This window comes from Ruditapes philippinarum, unplaced genomic scaffold (assembly GCF_026571515.1).
Source record: "Ruditapes philippinarum isolate M1 unplaced genomic scaffold, ASM2657151v2 ctg260_1_1_1_1, whole genome shotgun sequence".
NCBI lineage: Eukaryota > Metazoa > Mollusca > Bivalvia > Venerida > Veneridae > Ruditapes > Ruditapes philippinarum.
The window spans coordinates 400,886-417,888 of NW_026861537.1; the positions used below are offsets into that span (position 1 = coordinate 400,886).

General features: G+C 32.3%; 1 protein-coding gene across 4 annotated transcripts in view; it reads left to right on the forward strand.

The window, feature by feature from the left end:
• The window catches only part of LOC132715987 (lactadherin-like), an 88,779-nt gene that overhangs the window by 63,997 nt on the left and 7,779 nt on the right, over nt 1-17,003 (forward strand). For 3 of the 4 annotated variants that reach the window (XM_060699111.1, XM_060699113.1, XM_060699112.1), the window contains 6 exons: nt 5,310-5,432; nt 5,661-5,799; nt 6,105-6,239; nt 8,293-8,465; nt 10,305-10,382; nt 12,857-13,001. In XM_060699111.1, the coding sequence (XP_060555094.1) occupies nt 5,310-5,432; nt 5,661-5,799; nt 6,105-6,239; nt 8,293-8,465; nt 10,305-10,382; nt 12,857-13,001 (793 nt within the window). The remainder of the gene's footprint in view (nt 1-5,309; nt 5,433-5,660; nt 5,800-6,104; nt 6,240-8,292; nt 8,466-10,304; nt 10,383-12,856; nt 13,002-17,003) is intronic. The other variant, XM_060699114.1, reaches the window with a different exon arrangement.

The window sequence follows — 17,003 nt, forward strand, 5'->3', positions numbered from 1 at the left end:
CGATAACATTCTTTAAAAACCAACCTAGAACGCTCTGATATGCAGGTATTCCCCCAAAAGAATGTTCGAAGTGTTTTGTAACACCATTCAAATTGATTGCACGTCTGAAATAAATTGTTAACAAGAATGTATTTGAATTTTGCAACCCATAAAACACCGTGTTTTTGAAACAAAGGTATTCCTGAATTGTGACTTCCTATTTGAAACAGACACATTTAGGAGTGCATGGAATTCCGTGCATTATCACATGAACAGTTTCTCGGAGGGAGAGCCAATGTGGTAAGAAATATCTTAAATGAAATAAGGCATTTAAAATTGCTTTTTGAATGCAGGAGAAAAACATAAAATAAGCTTATTCTTAATTAAAATTTAATCAAAATATTTTGAAAAGTTGAAACATGTTGCTTTAATTCAATAAAACTCAACTTACCTTTTACCTCAGAGAATTTTGTTTTTGTTCTCAGGCAATTCTGAATCTTTACCTCAGGCAAAATTCAAAATTCATTTGACTGTAAAAAATATGTTGAAGTTTAATGACATATGAACAATTGGTAGTTAAATTATTCCGATTGAGAAACATATAAACTATCATATAATGATTCCTTTAACAGGTGATGAAAGTTTTAAAGTAATTGTAAAGTAATTATAATCGGCAGACAGGGTCATATTTTTCAAGTATGTACAACCAGGTGAGATTCTAGTCTCACGCAGTAAAAATAAACACATATGAGAACCAATACCAATAAGGCTAGGCGACGTGCACAGAGCGCAGCCCCTGACACAATCCATCCACATCAGCATGCACCAAAACATGTTCATTGAATCATGCTCCCATTGAATCATGCTCGCATTGAATCATGCTCCCATTGAATCATGCTCATCATTGGTAGGACAGAATAAGAGCACAATACAAGAAAATAAAATCTTACAAATGACCGTGACGACAGGATGATCTTTATTAATTAATTTTTACAAACTTGGCAAAGAGATAGAATAGGTCACTGACTAATTAATGTATACGGTTATGAGTATTTAAACGACACAATAACGTTACATGGTTCATGACAAATCAAGAAAATAACTGGTTATTAGGGCGCCTTGTGTTCAAGAACGAATAGTGAATTTAACATCTAATTAAGTCCCCGGTCCATTTGACACATTATGATTTTGTTGGAGGAGAAAATGCTAAAAAGTTATTCAAGAAACTAACATTGATTATAATAGAAGTTAAACATTCAGCTATATAAACCTTAGGCGATATAGCTTTTAAGAGAAAAACGTGAGCATATTTATGATTTAGTTAGAAATACATGTTAGACAGTGTACTTACACGGCTCATTGAAAGAGTTAAGTTAAGCAATTATTTCACGGGTCGTTGAAGGATATAACAATCCGGATAGCTCATTCATTAATGTGACATAATTGATAGAAGGAGAGCAATTTTAAGATATTTTCTCCTAACCTTATGCAATGGGCTTGACCTGCATTCAAATTCTATTTAGATCAAAATATAAGAATGAAGCAGACGACAATTTTTGTCAGTCAAATATCACTGATTTGCAGACGACAAATGGCTTTTGTCAAATCTCAAAGATTAATACATTGGTTTGGCACTATACTATATAGTATATACATGTATAGACTGTCATTTTCGTCACAAGCTCTCAGCATTTATAAAGTGGAGGAGTTCAAAAGGTTAAGGAGGGAAAGGGGTATAATTTAATATGACACAACTGCCGCAAAACAATTAGCATACGACATTAGCGTTACGCAATTATTTAGTAAGGTACAAATAACATAGTGATACATTAGTAAGAAGGGATAATTGAGTATGTATATTAAGTATATCTTACCATGTCTTTTTGTCAGTGAAATAGTAAAAAAGCACAATTTTTTTTCTTTTTCATGACAACTAAAACCATTTTTTTCATGACAACTACAGACAATACCGGCGTTTCATAAGACAGGTTCTATGTACGTATCCAGCAACTCTTTACCCTTGAACAGCAGATCTGCCAAATACACATTTTGTGGCTTGTTAGAAATTAACTTACATCTTATATGCCAATGTTAGGTTTTCTTTTTATTACATCTTCATTCAAAACATTTTTTCTCTAAGATTTAAATAGTTTTAGGAGCTTTCTTGTTTCAAGTTTTCTTACTATTTCCAACTATTTCATTTGCTTAAAAGATGAAGTCTTGCATGCCATTACCTGACGCTTTCCTCACATGATAGTTTGATAAATTGCTCAAATAGCGAACGAGCCATTTCCATCTCGTAATTATTTCATTCACTTACCTTGGTGACATATTTAAAATGTCATACAATTTATCTCGTCTAAGTAAAAACCATCAGGCCTACTTCAAGACATTAACGTACTAAATTTAAGAAACTCAAGACTAAATTTAAGAAACACAAGCTAAAAGTTAAGTTGTAAAATTAAATGTGATGGCCAAGGATCCAATCTTAATCTTTTCAGAGAATAAAAAGAAGAGTCGTGGTTCGGGATGATATGTGCATTGAATATAGTGAAATAAGACACTTCATTAAATAGGCTAAAACAAGTGCAAAATGTTAAAACAATGGTTTTTGTTGACGGTGTATTTTGAAAACACCTAAATTGTGTTAAATGTTTGTCATTTACGTTGTTCGTATTGTCAAAACCACGAAATTAATGTAAAATTAATTTGTAATTTAGCATATTAGAAATGTCATATTTATTAATTTAATGCACGGTACGAGCATGTTTAAAATCATTATCAAATCATAAATTTGTGTCAGACATGCCGCCGTTACAAAAGTACGAAATGAACTTTAGAGTACTGTCTGAACATGGCCATATAAAATGTGTTTTAAGGACAGAAGTCAGACAATTTAGCTCGAGAAAAGATAATGACAAAGTTTGACTCTCAAAAGTACTATTAGCTGACAATCTGCAGTTTGAAAATAAATAAATAAATAAATATTTAACATAGGCCAACAACACGTGAGATTTTACAGTGTGCACGTCAGGAAATCAACTTTAGATTACGAGTTTATTCAGAATATCATTAACCAATGTTACCCAAAGTTATTCCCGAAATTAACCTCAGAACCCTCCGTGGTTTGTTGTTGAAAGTGTCACCCTCCGTAACCTTTTGCTCTCCTCTTGATTGTTGTTGCCGTTATCGGATTAAGTCATAAACTATTTAGATTATAAGAAAATTCATTGAAGTATATTAAGACCTTAATTAAAACCGCCCTTACTTAACTTAATCTATTGAGAAGAGGAGAATGAACGTTATTTTGGTCTAGTTTTCTAACACGATATAACCCAGATATAGGCTCTAAGATAGGTAGATACCTCCTGATGGTCTGCACAAAAGATTCTTAAACTTTTCCCATCATTAAGCCAACCTAATACCTCTTAATGACATAAAAATTCGTTTCAACCATACATCCCCATCAAATCTCTGAGTTCATCTATGTTCATCAGGGTTCTTCACTGTGAAATATATAAAAACACGTCTTTATGAACCGTTGCTTTAAGTAATTAATATCTGTTTGAATATATCTCGTAGATCGTTCTTCATAAATTAAATAACCTAGGTTATTCAAACGCTTGATGATTTCATAGCGAAAAAAATGTATATGTGTATATTTTAATCTGTATTTACTTCATTCGAGTTATGTTACAAAGAATACAGTTTGACGTTCGTTACACTAACATTTTTAAAACAAAAATTATAATTTGAGTTTTGTATATTGATATTGAAATCCCTAAATATTATAATGACTTTCAATAAAATTCAAATCATTTGTTAAGAATGGTATTCAAAACTACGTTTGTGACCACAGACCGGTTTGCTGTCTAAAATAGAATATTTATTAACATAACACGGCTTTGTAAATGTTAGTTAAAACTTGTTGTTTCTAAATGTAAACTAAATGTAAAGACACACAACAACACCTGACATTTTTGTTTTTATATAAGCCGCAACCTGCGATGAATAAGGACATTTTTGCAAGTACGTAACAGACTGTGATTATTTTTTTAAACAACAAGATTTCATAAATTGTAAAATTTTATTGTATATAAGATAGGTAAACGGCTGTGTCTAGTGACGCTTTTTTGTTTATACACCATTACATTGCCTATTTCCATCTTCTACATCAATGAGTTTAAAATGTACCTTTGGGCTAATTCTATTTCATGACATAAATCAGTTTACGAGTCATTAAAAAGACAATGTTTATTTAAACTTATGCTAAATCATTGTTACTTCGTGTTTTTTGTTCCCACCGTAACGTTATTTATACTGAATTAAAAAATGAAAATTAAAATTAGAATAAGGTAGCAAAGGCGTTCCATAAGTAAACATGCGAATATCCTTCTCATTTAGGAAAATATTCGCAAAATTTAAGCCACTTAATTGTTTTGGTCTGAAAGTTTTATATGTAAATAAGCTGATACACACGTTTCATCATGTTCAGCGTCTCTCTTTTCTTGCTAATTGTAAATCTTGTAAATGACATTGTTAACCACACGGCCAAACATTCATATCAAATACAATACCACTTTTATATGTATATAACTTATTACAGACGTTGTCGTAACGTTTTATTTTCGGTTCCGCTTTGACTCCGTTAACGCATGAATTCGATAATACGTTGACAGTGTTAAAAAGTAATAAAAATACCATGACATTGTCGGATATGAAAAATGATCATTATGAAAATGGTAATTGTCACTGAATACATTAAACCACTATCTTATACAATCTAAACCCATCTCACCACGAAAAGCCTATCTCTATATAATTAATTTTAGTTTACGCAAGTCATCAAAAATGACGTTTTCCTTATTAACATATATATTATTGAATTCTAAAGATGTTACACATAACTGTGAAAAGAATGTTTCTGGCCCTGTTTTAGTGTTTGGAGAAAGAACATGATAAAGAGAATGTTTTATAGATGATCAAATCAAGGATTCATAAAGAAGTTCTGACATAACCTAAACACGAGAAAATACAATGTGACCAAATAAATGCAAAGTAAACATGTTCATTGATGTTACGACGAATTCTAAAGAAACAGACACTATATACTGCCAATTTCATCACACAAATAAACAAAATATTTCAATAACTAAACATCGCTCTGACGTAGGAGCTCAGAAATGACTGCATAATCTGTAAAAGTGTTATTTTCTTCTTATTTTTTTGCCGTGTTCTGTGAACATCGCTTTGCCTCGTTGATTTTTGCTCCCATTTTAACAGCCTCGTTTTGACTCTTTGATTGTAATAGTTATTATTTCTTTTGCTAGGTAACGGGTGTTATGACACAAGGTCGAGCAGACGGCAACGAATGGGTGACGGCGTTCATGGTGTCATACAGTATGAACCGTTTTGATTGGTTCTATGTGAATGACCAATACGGCAATCAAAAGGTAATGACGTCATTACGTTCACCTTTACCAAACACTCGATTAGAGTTTTAAAATGTATTTTCATAATTTCACCTCAAAATACTTTTTGTGAACAGCCGCCTGTGTTTTGGACTTTGCTACTATTTTCTAAAAATACATCAAATTTTATTATAAGATTATAACAACACTATTCAAATGTACATTGGAATAAGGGACACTCTTTATACATTTCGTCTTGTTTTGTTACAGGTTTTTGAAGGTAACACAGATTCGTACTCTGTGAAGCACTCGTATCTGGACGAACCAATTGTTGCTAGATTCATTAAATTCCATACAGTGCAATGGAACAGACATCCTAGTATGAGAGTAGAAATATTAGGTTGCCAATGTGAGTTGTTTATTATATATTTTATAGTATGCCTTGTCTTTTTTAGAAAGAATATAAACTTATATAGAATGACTTTTGAATATGTCAATGACATTTCATGGTAATTTTTATGAATACCAAATGCTTGTTTATATATGTCTTCTTTAATGGTATTGTAAATCACTAGTGTATCAGAAAGAAAGATGTTTTAAAGAGAGAAACAAGTAAAAGTCTTTATAAATACCTACATAATAATCAATATCTGGAACAAAAGAACCCTCGGAAGCATAAAGAACAGCAAAATTACGTGAACATTTAACTTTCAGTGTGTAAGCAGCCACTAGGACTTCCTCCATACGGAAAGTTGACAGCATCATCTTACAAGAAGAGCGCCCAATCGTGTCAACCGGAAGACGGAACCATTCTCAGCCACAAAGGATGGTGTGCCAAGAAAAAGAAAAGTAACCTATTTAGTTATAATACTTTGTTATGATAAAATGTTGACGCCTAAAGAAGATACATTTCTTCAATTTTAACTTGAATATCATGACAAATCTTATGGCGTTTCGTTTGTATATCACTTATTTCATTTTCATAAGACATTGAAGTGAAACTGAAAAAAAAAAACATAATCCTCTGTATTTCACAATAATATATTGCAGCGGCTTTGAATATTGAAGGTTTAAAGAAATATTTGTTATTTTAAACTCATGTAGGGCAAATTTGAGACATTTCTTAAAAGAAGAATTTTAGCTAATTTATTACGCGCGGTAACGCGATTCTCATTGCTTATTCAAAGGTCGTCTCTTTAGATAAGGTGGTGACAAAATAAACATATTTAAAAGATAGTGAGGTATACAATGCCGAATTTTCATATTTTAACTCGCGATCTTAAGATTCTTTTATCCATCAGCAATTTTGATAGACAAACTTTTAAATTGATGTAGTGGCTGAGCAGTGTGATCCTTTGTACCGAATCACGTGGTTTGAATAGATAATATTAACCCTTTTGATATATATGTTTTGCCTGCTTACCAAGGCGGAACATTTTTCCACACAACTGAGCGCAAACTATGTTTGCAGTGGTTTTTATTTACTTTATAAACAACTTTACCGTTCAGGCATTTGTAAAGAGTATTTTGCTGCTTGTTTAGGAGTGCGGCAAGGCGGTGCGCTGCAGCTTTCACTATTTCTGTAGGCAATACATAATTATTTAATCATGACTTAGCTAAATCTAAAATCTGAAGGTTTTTTTAACTGTGTAACATTTTAATTTTTCGCCCAAGAACACTATTTGCTTAATTTTCTAATCAGACAAGAATTTGACATTTCCCTTAGCATATATGAAAGCAATATGTAGAAAACTATGAAATAGATATCTATTAAGTTTATCATTTTATCTGCATGACAATGGACAAAATGTCAAGAACATACTTTATAGCGCGCCAAAGCCAAAGATTTTCACGTGAGACAGTTAAGTGGCAAAGGTTTTTAACATTTATAAATGTTAAGTAACCGTAACCAAACAGAAGGGCATACAATATGGCTATATATTATAATTACAATTCAAACTTTAACAGGTAAAGAGTATCGTATTTCGGACAGAACCAATAAGTGTCTATGGTTTGGATATCAGTTAAATTATTACCAGCCGCGGGGAGGTCTTTTTTGTAAACAATGGGCGTGTGTTTTTAGAACCAGTGGACTGATTGATAATTAAAGACTACTGTATGCTATCTACTTTTCTTAAAGATTGTATCTTTTTAAAAAAAGAAGATATGATTTAAAATTTCAGACATGGCATGCTGTCAGCCTATCATGTATTCCCGTTTTATTGTAGATTCAAATCATTTGTATGTAATTAAGACATTCATTTTTTTGCTTGCAGACCGAAAACAATCAAATTGACAATTCGTTCGCGATAGTTTTCATTCTTTGATAGTCAACTAAGTATTTTCGAAGCGTTTGATCTTAAAATTACAAAAAATAATGTTTTTATATAAAAGGAAAAGCATAGAAAAGGATACGTCATACTTATAACGAACAGTTGTTAATGTTACTGTAATATCTCTTTATGTTAATTTTTCAAATATTTTCACAACATTTATGTCACCTTCAGGGGTCTATTCATTATCTATTTCAAACTTGTTGTCAACAAGCTTTCACTCTTTGTCATAGCAATATATTGTAATATGTAGTTTACTTCCCATGTTTAAATATAAACTTCAGAAGCAATTTTAAGTGGAATGCATATACGATTTACATCGAAAATCACATTAAATTGCCACCTTGCCATGTTATTCAAATGTAACATTAATAAAATTATATTTCAGATGCTCTCCAAGAAAATGTATGTCAAGTCATGCAGTAAGGTTTAGCTACAAAAAACCTAAAATGATAACAAAGTCCCAGAGTACTATATTTTTGTATAAAAACCACATAATATAAAAAAGTAAATGGGCAATACTTAATCATGGCAATTATAACTAAAATATGAACTCACTTTACTTTCAGATGCCCAATGGCTGCAAATTGATATTGGTCCACCGACTTTGGTGACAGCTGTCATTACTAAAGGCCGAGGTGACTCTAAGAGGAGTCACTGGGTTAAAAGATTCATGCTTTCATACAGTAATGACAGCTCTGTTTGGTACAAATACAAAGATGCCCACCATCTTGATCCAAAGGTAGGTGCCCTGCACAACATGGCATCAAGGCTCTGCTATATTAGATACAAGATCTTTTTATAGAATGAAAAATCAAATCAAATCTATTTGTAGAAACAGTTGAAACACTTGCTTTTTACAAATCAAACAATTGAAAGAAAGCCAAGTGCATTTCTAGTTTTGGTTTCAAATGCTTGTCTCGAATTCGATTTTTAAAAAATCGGCAAGATATATTTGTAGAACTATCAGCAAAATATACAATCAGATTGTTGAAACCTTTGAAAATAAAATAAAATGTAAATGCATGTTATTACCAGGTGTAGTTAAACAAAAGAACGCATATTGCACTCATTTTTCGAACTTTTTATCAACTTCGCCTAAGCTTTGCCTTCAAGGAAATGTCTGTAGTGAAATCTATTTTAGCTTAATTGACATATCTAATGAAGTATTAATTTACTGTTGACCATGGGCTATACTGTTTTATTATCATACTTATATATATAGATGATAAAAGTATAAAAAGTTCACTGCTGTAGTTTAAGCGAAGCACCGAGTAGGTCAAATCATAGACCACTCAACAACAAAGCTTTATGTCGACTCCAGTACAATGGCGACACATACAATCCAACTACGCAATGGCCATAACAAATCTGCTTTGATATCCGTAATACTGTTTAATAATTAAGTCAAATGTATGCAACCTGATTGTTCTATACTCAAAGTAAACACTTTGCCATTCTCTTTTGAAGAGTAACTCTATTGTGATATGCAATAACACATACACATTATTTAGATATTTGCTTTAACGCAAAATTTGCTCCTGAGAGCAATCACTGTAATTCAATTGGTATGTTAAAGTAAGTAAACATTTGCGCAGATGATATATTTGTACATTTACGGGAACGCATCAGGTTGCATTAATTTATCATGTTTAACAATAGCTTAAGCTAAAATACTTACATATAAATAAGTAACTTTGTACTCGGCGTGATATAAAGTTGTATAACTTGATATTTAACCGTGTGATATTAATACAATGTTTTATTTGCAGAGTTTTGAGTGAATCGCTTTTGCAATGCCCTTGCCAAAATACGACGCAGTATAGGTGGCCAAATAAATGTTGTATTAAAAACAAACAAAACTCCCCCTCCCTGTTTAATGCTCATTTGATCAATGTTGTCAAATACCCCCTAAAATAATGTTACTACTTACTATGTACATGTATATACATATATATGTTAAATGTATCATTGAAACATACTGTATAAATGGAATCATTATTCGTTGTAACCAAAAGGTGTTGTGTACTAACATTACCCTGGAACTTCCCTATGTATGCAGAGTTTACTTGCCACCATAAGGAATATCAAAATGCTTAAAATAGTTTCAACGCTACCTTTAACTACTTAAATAAAGCGCAAGCAGATTTTGAGTTATTTAAAAGGAATCCAAAATCATGCTTTAACAATGTTAGAGTGTTGTTTGCCTGTTCACTTTTGTGGTTGTGGGTTTTCACGTGATTTTGTGGTGGTAAAACATTTTGTTTCGTTCCGTTATTTTGTGTATGTTTATTTCTGATTTTGTTCTTTTGGTTTAAAAAAAGCCCAACATATTTTTAGAAAACGCAGCAAAAGCAAAATTGTATCAATTTGTAAGTTATGATAGCAAAAATCACCACAAAATAGTCCTCTGGGTTTGCAATGAGGTTGAAAGGTGCAAATAGAATCGCTGCATGATTGCTGTCTCCCTCTTTGGTGCTTTCGCAGCACCTTTTGATGCAATGTCTGTCACATAAATGACACACTTTCTTTGGAATAAAGGGATCTCTCTTATGCCTGATGAATCTTGATGTATTTCTAGAACGAGTGGTTATGGACACCGACGTATAATGCGTCTACATCACAATTAATTCCCGACCAGTACACGGATGAGGGCCTGGTAAGACTAACGCATTGATGGGTGCGGTATATATTCATTTTTTCTTCACAGTTCTTACGTCTAGTGCCACAAAAAATCACCACTTTCATCATCGTCAAATGTAACGTTAAGAAAGAAAAGTACTTCAATAATCCAAAAGCAAACAATCTGTATATAATCTCTTTAGTTTGTTTTTGGATTAAAACGTTGCATAATAGTACGAAATGGAAGTTGGTTGTAAATAATCACTTTAGATCATGTTACTTTTATTATCTCAACAATTTAAAACAAAATATCAAACGCAAAACAAAGATATATAGAATGTACACACTTTCTTTGAAATTATTTTGAGCATGAAACAAACCGAAACTTCTGATACTCTTTCATGTATAGAACCTTCACGTTAGATGTGAGAAAGAAATCTAGTAAACAGTTCAAAGGGAACAAAGAAACATGGCGAGTGGTTATTTAGTACACTGGCACTTTTCTCTTCCTTTCTTTCTGCTTTGTTGACCAGTGAAAAAAAAGACAAAGAAAGGGAAATAGGTAAATGTGAAAGATAAGTTATGAGAATGACTAAATAATTATCATTTTTATTTATTTCGGCATAACACATCTGGTCAACAGAACAAAGAGGGAGGTTTACATTCATTTTCAACTGGCTTCGTTGGCAGTTAGATATTCAGTGCGAAGGGTCGGAATAGTAAAACAAAATTTCAGGGCTACAATAAAGTAATAATTAAACAAGAATTAAATTTGATTCTCCAACATTTCTCCTACAATGAAAAGTATAAATCACACAAGATTTTCATGAGCGGGAACAGAAAATGTTTAAGTATAATTGTAATATACTTTTAAATATTCTTTTTTTTACATATAATGCAATCTGTTTTTAACAATGGTTAAAGATTTCCAAGATCTGCAGAAATTTTAGTTAACTTCTACATTTTGTTTAGATCGAATATGAATGAGTTTATAAAACACGCATCATTTTCTTGCCTTTTATCATTGACATTTCGTACAGTTGCTTCAAATCTTGCTGTTTATATGGGTTTTAGCTATATTTATTTTTAAATTTTCCCTTTTTGAGATTGTTTTCTGATACTGTTCTGCATTTGTTTTTTAATCTTTATACTTTACTGCATATGTTTCTTTCTTTACTTCCTTTTTTGTTTCATATTTTGCATTTCTCAAAACTTGTAGATGGGCCGATTTTATTAGATAAAGGAAAGAAACACCATTGAATATCAGTAAAAAGGAATGTTTCATTACAAATATTTAAAAATGATTCGAAAAAAGATCAAGAAAAATATAAACACATTGAATTAACAGAGTGTCAAGACAGTTTATGGGATTCAGATTCTTTGAGCTTTCAGTCAATATAGCATAAAAGTTTAAACTAGTTGGTTGGAGAGTCAACAGGCAAGGTTTTAGGTATAACATTTCCAAGATATAACTTAGAAAAACGTGGTTTAGTGCTTTGGGGATAGCTTTTTTAGATTTTCTTTGAGATATTTATTTAGAACCCCGCTTTGGAAATTGGTTATTTTAATATATATTTGACTATTGAAGTAAATATGTTTTCGTTTTTTTGGCTATATACAGCACGGACCTTGATAATGTAAAATAATCAATCATTTTTACAGGTAAACTGTTGAATTTAAGTGATGTTTCTAGATTGTTATGTTCCACGCTACAGTTCATTTTGCATTTATAAGATATAAAAATGACATTCGCTCTGAATATTTTAACATGCTCGTTTTCAATATGAGACTGATTATAAATGCATGCAAAGATAAATCTTCACGCACCTACAGCTTGTACTAATATACTAAAAATTAAGTGATATGAATGATAAAGATAATTTGAAGAAGAAGAAGAAAGACATAAAAAAGTCTATCCCAGATTATGGATCTATGCCAGCGTTGAAATAGAGCGGAAATTGCTCAGACAAAAGTTAACGATTTTATAATGTTTGGTACAAAATATACAACAAAGAGACCATAATGAAATAATTAATGTCATTCAGTCTACCGAATCGTCAGTACCTCTCTTTCTTCAGCACTATTTTCACTATATTCGGCTCGAGAAATCAAAATCCAAAAATAGCAAGTGTTTTAGAGGAGAGGTAATGGTAATTCTACACTATTTGCATGTAGCATGTAGCACGCGCATGACTAATGCCTAGATATTATTAACAGTCGCATGTACCCTTTAACATTTTTCTACTACTTTTTAACGTCATGCTAACAGCTTATTCAAAAAATGCACAAACACGAAAAAAATGGAAGAAAGACTTGTACTCTATCTACAAGTCCTTTTCACTCACGCCAACTTTATAACAATTGCCTCGAGTTAATAATAAACGCATGGCGTAGGTTTTTAGGCCATCACACTGCGCACATATACCCCGATAGATTTTCACGGAAAGTTCACAGCACACTTTATAAGACTGAAAGAGCCATGTTCAAATATCTTTACCATACTTGTTGTAGATTTTTGGCGGGAACAGTGATAAGGACACGGAAAGGATCCACTATCTAAACGCACCGTTTGTGGCAAGGTTTATTAGATTCTACCCGATAGAGTGGAATAAGAAAATTGCCATGAGAGTTGGGCTCCTTGGATGTCCGTTTAAAGGTAAGTCATAATGTAGTTATTATGCTTCAAACAATCTTTAACACAGAAGGTGCCAAGCGCCATGTTGTAGCTGTCAAGTGTTGCCCAATACATCACTTCAGTTGTATTTTCCTAGTAATCAGTATGTATTGTTTTTAGCTCACCTGTCACAAAGTGACAGGGTGAGCTTTTGTGATCGCTTTTCGTCCGGCGTCCGTCCGTCGTCCGTCCGTCCGTAAACTTTTACTTTAAATGACATCTCCTCATAAAGCCAATTTCATCCAAACTTCACAGGAATGTTCCTTTGGTGGTCACCTTTAAAAATTGTTCAAAGAATTTAATTCCATGCAAAACTCTGGTTGCCATGGCAACCGAAAGAAATTTTTTTAAATATCTTCTTTTAAAAAACCATAAGAGCTAGAGCTTAGATATTTGGCATGAAACATCATCTAGTGAGTGTCTACCAAGTTTGTTCAAATAAAAGCCCTGGGGTCAAAATTGGCCCCGCCCCGGGGGGGTCATTGATTTTCCCTATATGCATATAGTAAAAACTTAAAAAATCTTCTTTTAAAGAACCCAAAGAGCTAGAGCTAAGATATTTAGCATGAAACATGTTCTAATTGGTGTCTACCAAGTTTGTTCAAATAAAAGCCCTGGGGTCAAAATTGGCCCCGCCCCGGGGGTCATTGATTTTCCCTATATGCATATAGTAAAAACTTAAAAAAACCTTCTTTTAAAGAACTCAAAGAGCTAGAGCTTAGATATTTGGCATGAAACATCTTTTAGTGAGTGTCTACCAAGTTTGTTCAAATAAAAGCCCTTTGGTCAAAATTGGCCCCGCCCCGGGGGTCATTGATTTTCCCTATATGCATATAGTAAAAACTTAAAAAATCTTCTTTTAAAGAACCCAAAAGAGCTAGAGCTAAGATATTTAGCATGAAACATGTTCTAATGGATGTCTACCAAGTTTGTTCAAATAAAAGCCTTGGGGTGAAAATTGGCCCCGCCCCGGGGGTCATTGATTTTCCCTATATGCATATAGTAAAAACTTAAAAATCTTCTTTTAAAGGACTCAAACAGCTAGAGCTTAGATATTTGGCATGAAACATCTTCTAGTGTGTGTCTACCAAGTTTGTTCAAATAAAAGCCCTGGGGTCAAAATTGGCCCCGCCCCGGGGGTCATTGATTTTCCCTATATGCATATAGTAAAAACTTGAAAAAATCTTCTTTTAAAGAACCCAAAGAGCTAGAGCTAAGATATTTAGCATGAAACATCTTCTAATGGGTGTCTACCAAGTTTGTTCAAATAAAAGCCCTGGGGTGAAAATTGGCCCCGCCCCGGGGGGTCATTGATTTTCCCTATATGCATATAGTAAAAACTTAAAAAACCTTCTTTTAAAGAACTCAAAGAGCTATGGCTAAGATATTGAAGCATCAAACATGTTTCTAATAGGTGTCTACCAAGTTTGTTCAAATACAAGCCCAGGGGTGAAAATTGGCCCCGCCCGGGGTCATTGATTTTCTTTATATGTGTTTAGCAAAAACTTTAAATCTTCTTTGAAAAAACCCAAATAGCTAGAGTTTAGATATTAAGCATGAAACATCTTCTAGTAAAGTGTCTACAAAGTTTGTTCAAATAAAAGCCCTGGGTCAAAACTGGCCCGGCCCCAGGGGTGTCATTGTTTTTAACTATATGTGTATAGTAAAAACTAAAAAAAATCTTCTTTTAAAAAGCCCAATGAGCTAGAACTTAAATGTTTAGCATGAAACATCTTCTTATGGGTGTCTACCAAGTTTGTGCAAATAAAAGCCCTTGGGTTAAATTGGCTCTGCAACGTTGGGGGAGTGGGGGTTGGGGGGGCCTATATACAGGTGAGCGACCTCAGGGCCATCATGGCCCTCTTGTTTACTATATGTGTAAAGAAAAAACTCAACGAGCTAGACCTTAGATGTTTAGCATGAAACATCTTCTAATGGGTGTTCACCATGTTTGTTCAAATAAAAGCCCTGGAGTTTTAAACTGACCCCGCTCTGGGGGCCTATATACAGGTGAGCGACTTCAGGGCCATCATGGCCCTCTTGTTGTTGCTTCCGAGCGATATCCCCTTTTCCAGAGTTTTGGACAGCGATTCCTTGTGGTTCTCAATACCGTAGTTGTAATACAAAAGAATAACTGCACAAGATCAAAATGCGTTTTGCGTTCATTTAAAGTTTTTTTTTGATAATGTAATCTGTTTAAAAAAGAACCATTGTTTTTTTGGGAGGCAAAACCGTAAGTCCATTTAAGTAACCTACCATGTTTTTTCTGCTTTTTGTCTATAAGGCAAAAACATTTTGCATATCCGCTTGATATATCCTATACATTAAAGATAACTTAGCTCATACAAACATTTTTATAAAAAAAGTTTCTTGAGATTGCATTGTTAAGTAATAATGAGTCAGAAATAAAGTTTAAAAAAAAAACGGACAAAAATTGCTCTGATTAAGATACCATAGTGACAGAATAGATGTAGACAATTTAAACATGACATGTTAACCTACTCAATGATTCTTTAAACATAAACGATTTCACTGATGCACGGACTGCTACCTAAAATGTACAAAAAAAAAGAAATTATTTTTCTTTACCAAAGGCTAAATCAAGTTCGTCTGGGAATAATTAGAAATAAATAAAAATAGTGTTATTTTGTTACTCTGTCGGTAGTTTATGAAAAAATGCAGCGCTTTCAGCTATTATCAGCCATTGCTATTGAATACTGCAAACTGTATAGGCCTAAGACGGTGGTAGGGGGCGAGATTTCGCAATACTAACCATTGCCTGATAATAATGATCAACGAAACTTTACCCTGTTAAGTACTAAAACGTAAAGTGTTATAATTAAGAACCCACTATTCTTATCGATATGAACGTTAACAATGCTTTAAATAATAAACTGTAATCTACATTCCATGCTAAGTAAATTGTGATTGTTTTGTGTGCAATCATGTGACCATTTAACAAATTGGTACATTATTGAAACGCAAAATATAAGATATTAATCGCTATTTATTATGATTGGATAATAAAAATTTGAAAAGAAAAAAAACTGTTTGTGTAGTCTTTATTACAAACAACTTCATTACTTTACCTATCATGTTTTAATTTAATGTAAATGAAAAACAATATTCTTATAAAATCAATCTGTTCTTACCTTTTAAACACCTTTGCAATCTGTGTTAATGATTACGTACACACGTCATAAGAAATAGATGGTAATTAAACTGTTATGTTTGATGAACAATGAAATGCTACACCTAATTAAAATATTCATTAATACCATATGGAAAATTTCAAGTATGAAAAAAGAATCAATTCTAAATGCCGAAGCAACACCTCATTATACTTTGATGAATGCTATGAGAATTTTCGTTTTTAATAAATATTGTTTGGTGTTTTATCTGATACAAAAAATAAATAAAACAATATATAAAAAATGAAAAAAAAAAAAATAAATAAAAAGATAGTTTAGAACAGACAAATTATCATATCAAAGGTTGTCTGACAGCGTCCTAAGTAAAAGTTATAAACAGAAGTGTTATACTTCATAAAATCTATAAAATATGATGACTGGGGTAGGGAAAATTTTATATGTTATTGTATAGTGATTGAAAATTGTTCATACAGATGAAAAGTTTGCAAATCATTACTGATTTCGTATGAATTATGAAATAATTACAGTAAAGTGCACATTAAAATGATTTAATTGTATAAAGTATGCTGTCTCATTCAGTAAAAGCGATGCTCTACCTAAAAATCAGAAATAAATTATGTTAATGCTAGTTTGCTTTCGTCATTAACTTAAATAAAGTACACACTCAAACATTGAAACATAAATATTTTTGTTTATTTAAGTATTCTTGAAAACAGAAGAATGAGACGATAATCCCTTATTTCCATTCTAGAATTTTATGTAAGGCATTCAACATTGCATTCCGTTGAGGAAAAAGTTCAATATTATACTGCTATTGTAACTAGTATATATT